The following is a 10,000-nucleotide window of genomic DNA, read 5'->3' as shown; positions in this document are numbered from 1 at the left end:
TCACCAAAGAACAATGTTATAGAACAATTACCACGGTCCAATGCTTCTAGCGTGTGGTGGAGAATAAAAGCTACGCCAGATCGGTTGATTTACCAGATGTTGAAGACTGTTCAGGGTCTAACTCTTCAAGTATAGCAGGCATGAGTCTTTCCAATGTTAAGTCTTTCATGACTTCAGATATCTGACAAGTCAGGGAGATGGGCCTAATATCGTTCTCTACAGAATGCGTGGGTTTCTGCTTGGGGAGAGGACGAACACCGTGAGGAGGATTTAAGGAGCGAAGGAAGAAAACCTTCCCTTAAGGAAGAATTGTAGAGCTCACAAACGACAGGCGCTAGCTCAAAAGAAAATGTTTTGAGCGAAATGTTCGGGATGTCATACGGACCAGGAGATTTCCTGACTTTGATACAGTTAAGTGCTCCTTGTACCTCAGAGATTGTAGCCAGCAGCCTGATCCGGTTGGATAGCATCGACGATAATATTAGACTCATCAACAGCAAACAATGGGGAGAGAGGTGACGTGAGGCTGACAAAGAAATCGTTGATGGTATTACACAGGGTAGCCACAGGATCCGTAGTGTTTGGGTCCACTAATTGTTTGTACCATTGGCCATCGTTGGTGGAGACACCAGATACGTTTTTAACCTCACTCCACCATTGGCTCTCATTAGTGCTCTTTCGTGATTTCACTTTGCCTTCATAAGACAGACGTTTGCAGTTCTTGATTGTTTCCTGCATGCACTTTGTTCCGCCACCTGTGGAACGTGGCCATGGGGGAATCTTTACCAAAGTCTGTGAAAGCTTTCTATCTCTTTGCGATAAATGCTTTCACGTGGGATGTCAACCAAGGTTTGTAGGAACTATGCATATTGGAAGCCTTGATAGGTAATTATCTGTCACCGGTGGCTCAGTTGGTTGAGCATCGGGCTGCCATTAAATAACTGAGGAGAAAGTGCTGCCTTTGTAATTACATCTGCAAATGGTTAGATTTTCAAGTCTTCTCGGATAAGGACTAGAAACCGTAGGCCCCGTCTCACAAATATCTTCCATGTTCATTAGTTCCCTGTGGGACGTTAAAGAACCCACAAACTATTCGAGAAGAGTAGGGGATGAAGTTCCCGGTGCTGTGGCTGTCCTCTGTGAGTATATGGGTGGGTGGGTATAGCAGGTCCACATCAGCTGAATAGCTGCCAATACTTTAACCTGCTCAAACAAATAACAAACAAACAAACAAACTGCAGCAGACAAATTTAAAGTTTGGATGAGCCAATCAAACTTACGGTCTTCACAAGAGCCTAGTGCGTAGAACTCATCCCCCTTTTTGCATCAGTAAACAATAGTGGTCACTACTGCCGAGTTTTGGTAACCGCTTAGGATCACAGAACACCTTGGGTTGGTTGATAACGCACCCGTCCAATTTTCCTGTATCCATTGTGAAGACGTGTAACTGCTAGTGTTCCGCATGGAACTAAATCGGGACACATACTGCTCCTTATAATATGGTGAATGACCTACAATTACCATCTCCATTCTCATACTGGAAGTACGTTGACGACGTAACCCTTTCTGACGTTATTCCTGCCAAAAGAAATCCTAAGATCCAAGCACTGAGCGCTTAATCAGGTCAACCAATGGTCATCTACCAATAATATGAAATTAAATCTGAAGAAATGCAAAGAGCTGGTTATTTCTTTCTCACATCGCGAGACGTGCCTTCTTATTCTAACCATCGACAATGTAGAGCTGGAAAAGTATTGAGGCTCACAATTCAAAACAACTTAAAGTGGTATATTCATGTTTCATTGAGGGGTCCAGAAGCCTTCACATTCTCCGTGTTTTGAAACGTGCCGATGTGCATGCATCTCACCTAATAAGTCTAATAAGTATCTACATTGCTATTATCTGATCTATACTTGAATATTGTTGCCCTGTATGCCAGAAGCACATCCCTGCCAGCATACCTGTCGGAGAAACTTGAAATCGCTGCAGAAACGTGCTACCTGGATCATATTTGCAGAACACTCATATCAAGAGGCCCTCAGACTATCTCGATGTCCTCGACTCGATGAATGGCGTGATACCTTCTTCATATCAGTGTTAATTTGTTGTATTATATTATTAGTATTAGTAATATTAGTTATATTTAATAGTTGTAACATTTATAATTATGTAGGTAAGTTAATAATTTGCTGTATTAAAATTAATATCAATTTGTTTCAATAAAGAATTATTTAAAAAAAAAAAGTGATACCTTCTGCAACAATACCTTCAAGAAGATCTGCATGTCCGGCTCGCGCCTTAACCCCTCCGACAACATATAAGTGCCCATGCACTATTTAAATGTATAACTGAAACTGAGATTTAAGTGTAGCTTTTTTCCAATAATGTGTGGTAAGTCACATGAATTATAGGCCTTAGGAACTGCAATGCATACGTCGACACATGTTTATTCTGTATTATAAAGCAGTGGATAGCGTTGAACGCCTGCGATGATTGGCTATTCACACTCCGGACATCCTTTGTTACATGATTATTAAACACGTTGTTACAATGTCCAAATATGGTCGTAGCGCGCTCAATATTTGTCGTGCGTACTCAACGTATATCCTGCGAAATACGTAATGTTTTTCCCAATAAACGTAGAAAATTGTGCTTTGTCATCAATGTGGTGAATAATAAAACAATTATCCTGCTCACTCTTGCGGAATATCGCCTGATTTTAGCCAACTCGGCCTACGGCTTCGTCGGCTAAGAATCAGGCGATATTCCGCGCCATTTCGCGGGATAATAGTCAACTAGCAGCCTCCACTTCGGTGAATAGTTGTTAATTAGAACATAGCGACGTCCTTGCTTGTCCAATCCACTTAACTCCTGTGTAAGCGACTATATATATTTCTCTATACACGTATGGCCGTGCGTATGTAACATGAGGTGTGCCCCGGGAAGGAAGGGGGGGGGGGGGGGGCGACGTGTGCAGCTTCACTTTAGGTGTAAAGTTTTCGTCGAGCCTTGCGAGTTACCTTGTAGTTGACACTGAAAGAAGTAAATGGAAGAACCCAGGGAGGACCAGCCATGCAAGTTCTCCCGGCATTGACTTTTTAGCAAGCAGGGAAGCCAACAACAGCTGGGGGGCAACGAAAACAAAGCATAACAGCTCGTTCAACACAAAAAATGCATAACATTGTATTTGAAAGGCACTCAACAAGAACGAAAATGCCGCAAGTTGGTCTATGGCAACTTTCAAAGGTAGAAATTCTTGTTTCCTGGGGAGCTTTTCTTTTGTATGGAAAAACAAGGGGGAATTTTCTGCGTAAAAGAACAAAACAAATTTCCTCAATCAAAATATGGAACGGTACGAGTGTGTTCCTTTTGAGACTTTCTTTTCTTTTTTTCTCAAGAGACTGAATACTAATCATTTGGAAGTAATAATTCTCACCTGCAGTTGTGCAGCTACGAGTTACAAAAGCATCCGCGTGAATTGATTAAAACACACATGATTCACTTGGGCAGCTAAACACCAAGGCCCATGGGGTACGCTATTTCTTTTTTTCAAGGACTATGGTACTAGTGGGACAAAGCAAATGGAACAGCATTTCCCGATCATTCCGGAAAAACCGAGAAAAGAGGAATACCTCTGAAGGTATTCCTTTTTTCCGCAAAAAATGTTCAGTGGAAAAGTCTGTTCCATTTGATTTACCACCGGATGAATCGGATTTTTCGTACAAAAAGCCGGAAAGCGCCCCTGGAGTCCGTCTCCAGCAACTGTACTGTGCATGGCAATGTAAACTCGGCATCATTGGCCGTTTTTATGCTAGAGACGTTTAAGTCGTCTCAAGACGATTTTAACGTCTAGTATAAAAACGAGAAATAAGACAGACGCAATTCACGTCTGACGACTTTAACGTCTTGTTTTAAGTGCGTCGTTGAGACGCACTTAACAGACGACTTTAATGTCTCAGACGTTAAATGCGTCTAGTATACAAACGGGGCGCCCTAACTTGGACGCATTTAGCCCTGAGTCCTTTGTTAATCTGCACTTCATTCCTTCGTTTCTCTCTTGGTCGACAAGACAAACAAGCCATGCGCCGAGGCTAAATCTAGTTCCTCGTCCATCGCCAGAAAATGCTGATTCCTAGACTGATTTCTGTCACAAAAAAGATATTTGCATCTGTCCTTCCAGCCGACGTCGAGACATAAATTTGAGAAGCTGCAATTCCGCCACGTTTATTTGCTCATATATTCGTGTGTTAACGTTTATTTGGTGACGAGTTTGCTCGTGCCCAGTGTCTTCCGATAATAGAACCTAGTCATTTTTTTAGAAAAATTTTGTTTTTGTCCGTTAGTTTGTCTACTTTTATGCTTCCCGTTTTTATACCAGACGGCTTTGACGTCTCAGACGTCAAATGCGTCTTGACGACTTTAACATCTCTAGCATAAAAACGGCCATTCTCAACAACCCAAACCCTTTGTTTACTTGGGCATTTTGACTTTGTTTGTCTACATTTTCAGTTGGGTGTTTGACTTTTTTTGCCAATGTTTTCTTTAACTGAAGAAGAAAATCCTTTGTTTTCAACATTTAGTAAAACCAGCACCCTGCAAGCAGAGCCTTTCTTTTGCTTGTTCGATTTTGGCGTTCTCGAGGCTCTGCTCACAAGGTGTAAAAACCAGATGAAACGTTCTCGCTCAACTTTCTTGTGGCGTGATTTTAACAAGCGGCTGGTTCATGCTTTTAGCTGTGCATATATCGAGTTATGGATGCACTTGGGAGTTTGCTAAGCACTCGAGAAGCTAGAGTCGCACTCGGCTATCGCCTCGTGCGACTCTTACGCCTTTTTCTCGCTTAGCAACCTCGTTGGCGCAAGAGGCAAACGAGCGGCGAAGCCGAGCAGAGAATGGGGAGGGGCGCTGTGAAATACCACATGTATTTATTCTGTAATGCGTTTATTTCATAGATACTGAGGTTTTATCCGAGCTAGTATACATGTTTGATAGACAAATTTATTTCGCACAAATGGAGTGGGGCGATGAAAGCAATAAACAATGGTTTCGAATCGCCCAACCGACAATTTATTTAATAAAATTTACAACAATTACTGCGTTTATGATATTCCAAAGTAGTCCAAAGTGAAGAGTGTTTTAAGTTCGTCGCTTGCCAAAGCTAGTGCAGGTAACCATTCACAAACGATTTTTTTCTACATTCAAGGTTTTCTCAATACAAGTTAAGATACATGATTTTAACTCAGATTCTCATAGAAACACCGCTATTTCGGACACGCTGGCCTACCCGTCAAGATGGCTTCCAAAGCCGTGAAAAACCTTAAGGAGGCTCGAAATAGTTTCTCCTTTTTTCAAACAAATAAGCATATTCTGTTTTTAGATACAGTTAGGGTAATCATATCAAGACAAAATTTGGTCAGGGTATTAAGATCACATCACATTTTCCTCCAAAACAACATTACCATGGCAACGATATAAGGCATTTCCTTGAGCCTTAAAATCAACATACCGGTATATTGTCTTTTTTGAAAAAACGGGACGGTGAAATATTCCCATTCAGCGTTACCAGATAATGTTAGAAACAATCTCTAAAATATTTAAAATTCAACAAAATCTGTAGGTCAGTTTTTCAGAAAAACACTCTTTGAAGCCTCCAACAATGACAACAACCAAATCTTCTGAGCCTTCGGGAATGAGCAAACCATTGTTTTAACGAAAACCGCTGGTCAGAAACCTTGGTTCCGGTTATTGCTGTCTAAGTTCTTCCATTACTTTCGGCCAATGAGGAGTCGCTTGCGATTATTCAAATCGAAAATACTAAAGGCGTTCTATTTTTGTTATTTTTTTTATTATTGTATTGGCACTAGCTCTCTCCTCAATTAGGCCCTGTCCACAGGTATCCGTATTCGTTTGAAAACGCAAACTTTTTTTCTCCGTTTTCAAAAACAAAATTCGCGTTCACATGTAGCGTTTTTCCATCGTTTTCTCCCGTCCACAAGTGTACGATGAATCGATTTGAAAACGATAGCCTTTAAACAATAACCCGACTGCGCATGCTTAACGCATGAGTATTCGCTATTATGAGCCTGCGAAATAATAAATTGGCGCCATCTTTTATTAGAATGGTCAGCTTGAAGATATAGAAAAGCTGAATTTCCTTAAAAACAGGCAATTAGATTTGAAATAAGCCCAAGTATTAAAGAAAGGAAAGTGAAGCGCCTGTCGCCATCTTGAATAAGTTCATAATATTGCGCGGAGTGGATTGGAACTGATAGTGTGACGTCAACGTTTTCGATACGTCCACACGTAATCGCGCCAGCGTTTTCAAATAATTAATAATATAATAATAACTTTATTGGAACATCCAATTAAAATGGGTTTTCACATATCAATTACAATAAAATCTAATATAAACAATTGAAATCTAAAATAAACATTGAAAAGTGAGAAACATTACCATATTATTCAAAAAATTTAAAATACGCATAATTACACCTATTGAGCAATGGCATAAAAAATCGTCAAGGGCACGTTCTTTAATCGCGTTTTTCAAAAACATTAAATGGCTCTTTGCTTGCTAAACTTTCTGGAAGGTCGTTCCAGAGCTGAGCAGCCCTATACCCCCTAAATGAGAAAGATCGCTGACCTGTTGCTGATCTAAAAGACGGTACTGTACATCTTTATTCTTAGTATTTCTTGTATGCACCTGGCTTCTTGTCAAAAACGTACTGCACAAGGATGGTGGGACTCATCCCTTATACATTTGAAAGCCATTAAAGTGTCTCTCACCTCCAGTTGCTTAGCAACCGACAACCAGTGGAGTCCCTTTAACATAGCCGTAATAAGATCATACTTCCTTGTGCCAGGCACAATCCGTGCCGCAAAATTCTGAACTTTTTGAAGCCTAGCAATGTTCTTTTTTGTTGTACTTGTCCACATGGACGAACAGTAGAACAGCTTGCTGAACACTAGCGAATTTATGATGGTTATAAGCGGACACCTATCAAACTGACCCAAACAAATATTTCGCACGATTGATTCGGCACAGGCTACCTATACATTTAGATACAACCTCGGTCACCTGTTCGTCAAAACTAAGGCGCATGTTCAACTCTGACTCAGCCCAGTTTGAATCGTGACAGTCGCATGATTGTTGCAGCCATGCCCGCATTTGAATCATGATGTCATCGTAAAACGATAACAGTAGTTCCCAGATCCCTGCACTTAAAGACGTTTTGCAGGAAAGTTCATTCCACTGCTGCATTGTACGCTCTTCTGTTTTAGCCATGGGCTGTGCTAAAGCGTTCCTGTTCTTCTTTAACATCGTTTATTTTGTGAGTATGATCGACGTTTTCAAAGCACTAACGCTGCCACGTCCAATACTGACTACATATTTAATGCTACTTCCGTAATCTTCCCATGCACGTCGTCGGCGTCTTCACCAAATTCGCAGGCGACAAATTACATGTAGCCATTGCTGAGAAATAAGTCAGGAATATTTGGCTGAAAAACGTGTCATTATGTTCTTCTGAAGGCTATTTTTGGCTGGATTCTAGAATACCCGTTCCCTTATTTGCATATGAATAGCGTACTCCATTGTCATATATTTTGCCTGTGTCTTCAGCTGCTGGAGAATATCGTATGCCAATGCATAAATAGAGATTACTTCATGCAAATTTCTATTCACGAGTTGATTAGTATCAGAAAACGAACGAGTGAGTTTTCTGATACGAAGCAACGAGTGAATAAAAATCGTACGCGCGCATTTTCCAAGCTGTAATGTGTTTACTTAATTCATAGGACTGAAGTTTTTTCCGTGCTAGTGTACATGTTTGATAGACAAATTTGTTTCGCACAAATGGAGTGGGGCGATGAAAGCAATAAACAATGGTTTCGAATCGCCCAACCGACAATTTATTTAATAAAATTTACAACAATTACTGTGTTTCAGATATGTCAAAGTAGTCGAAAGTGAAGTTCGTCGCTTGTCAAAGCTACCGGAGCGTTGGGTTTATTTCCCTTTCCTTGCTTCTTTAATTAGTTGTTTTTGTTTGGACTAAAGAACTTATCTGGTTTTCTCAAATACCAGGTCGTTCCAAGCTAGCCACTAAACTTCGAAGGAAAGTCGGCTCGTATTCATTGCCGTCTTAGTGCGGACGGAGATGATAAAGTGGTTGATGTATTTAGTATTCATTCAGCTCAACCGCTGGATTAACTTCCATTTTCCTGTCTTCGACCTTCGTTTTCAAAAGTCGTTTAAGCAATCGTACATCTCGTTCAGTTTTGTGAGGGCATTTCTGTTTTCTTGTTCTAAAATAAATTCCTCAACTGAGCAAACAGAAACAAACCTTCCCTCGGCGGTTTTGTGCAACGGCTGTTGGGTAGCTTGTCGGATGACGTGCCATTCGGTATGAGCTTTCGGCACGTTCATATTTCGTCGTTCGCGTTGCTGATTGGACGAACGATATTTCTTCACGTAAAATTTTGTCGTTTGTGTTCCTGATTGGCTACATTTAGAATCAGTACGAATTTTATTCACTATCATTTTCGTGGATAAATCTCAGTACCATTGAAATAACCACAGATTCAGGGTTATACAAATTAGTCAGATGAAGGAAATTGCAGCTTTGTGCATCCTAGCATGTCCAGCCTACTTTATTGACCTAGCTCAGGCAGCCGAGACCTGACTTAAATTTAAGCATGTGCCACCTAATTGTTATTTCACATTGAACTATTCATCACACAATCATTTTCCAGGTACTGATTCTATATTTTTTGTGGCAGGATTCTGCCAGAATCATTTCGTTGTTTATCCATGCTGAAAGCATGTTTCTTACATGTACGTGAAAGACCAAAAGAGAAATTGTAATGACACATTTCTTTCAAGGAGATCTTGCAAAAGCAAGAAATGACTTGTGGAGCACAAGAGTTGATAAAATTAAGCCCAACTCTGAGAACTATGCAAAGGCCTTATTATGTCTATTTTGACACTTTGACATTTATGGTCTCACTGTATAATTTCTTTGTACCCAGGGCATTTCAGCAGCAGTCCTTTTTGTGGCTGTTTGGCTTATTAAGAAATTTGGTGATATTTCCAATATCACAGCTGATACTTACACACTTGTGCCATGTGGAATCCTGATTGGTGTTGGAATCCTGGTCTTGATCACAGCATTGTTTGGATGCTGTGGAACATGCCGTGACAGCAAATGTTGCCTGTCATTTGTAAGTGGTTAATTTAATTTGATTAATGGATAAATAGGTTGTTAGAATCCACTTCTGAATCAGTGCATGTTCATATCAAGAGTTCGTTAAATTTCATAATGAATTTGACTTGGGACTAAACTGTTACTGCAGTGCAGCTTAGATGCGCAAATAGATCTCTAGGTTGCCTTATGATTTTGCTTTTCCTTCCATGTGAGTTGCTTAGTTTACCAGTTTCAGCACTTGGATTCCTTCAATTTGACTACTGTCTGTTTTGCTGTTATCTGGTCTCATCGATCAGTAGTCCATTCAGAAGATTACGCCAAGCCGACCACATTGAATGTGAACCCGTTATCTTATTATAAGCTGAATTTGCTGGTTTCTAGGAATTTTGTTAAATTGGTGTTACTGGGATGCACTGAGCTGAAAATACAGCTAAAAGACTTGGACAGAATTGCACCAATTTTGATGAAAACTAAAATGAAAAGAGGTATAGCTATAATTATATCAGCTAAATAGGCCAATATTAAACTGTAACAGGGATTTCAAAAGAATTTTAATTTGGCTGCTACATGTAGCTACATGTAGTTTGAGTAGGGTGACCGACTGTTGTCACTGTGAAAATGAATTTTAATTTTAGTTTTGAGAACAGCAGATGAGAAGTAACTTGAAGAAAGAAAACAAGATTTTAAAAATTTTTACTAGACATGTTTCGACATGCTTGTGCCATCTTCAGGTGTGAATGAGTTGTACAATTTGAATTTAAACCTATTATTTTATAAAAAGGAAAAATACAATG

General features: G+C 40.0%; 1 protein-coding gene across 1 annotated transcript in view; it reads left to right on the top strand.

Annotated features, from left to right (window-relative positions):
* The first annotated feature begins 7,172 nt into the window (after window positions 1–7,172).
* LOC137992800 (tetraspanin-3-like) overlaps window positions 7,173–10,000 on the top strand; it is a 20,857-nt gene continuing 18,029 nt past the window's right edge. The window contains exons 1-2 of the mRNA XM_068838319.1: window positions 7,173–7,331; window positions 9,031–9,222. Of these exons, the coding sequence (XP_068694420.1) occupies window positions 7,284–7,331; window positions 9,031–9,222 (240 nt within the window). The 5' untranslated portion in view covers window positions 7,173–7,283. The remainder of the gene's footprint in view (window positions 7,332–9,030; window positions 9,223–10,000) is intronic.

This window comes from Montipora foliosa, chromosome 2 (assembly GCF_036669935.1).
Source record: "Montipora foliosa isolate CH-2021 chromosome 2, ASM3666993v2, whole genome shotgun sequence".
NCBI classification, from domain to species: Eukaryota; Metazoa; Cnidaria; class Anthozoa; order Scleractinia; family Acroporidae; genus Montipora; species Montipora foliosa.
Note: the sequence above shows the minus strand (reverse complement) of the source record. Positions and strands in the feature narration are given on the sequence as shown.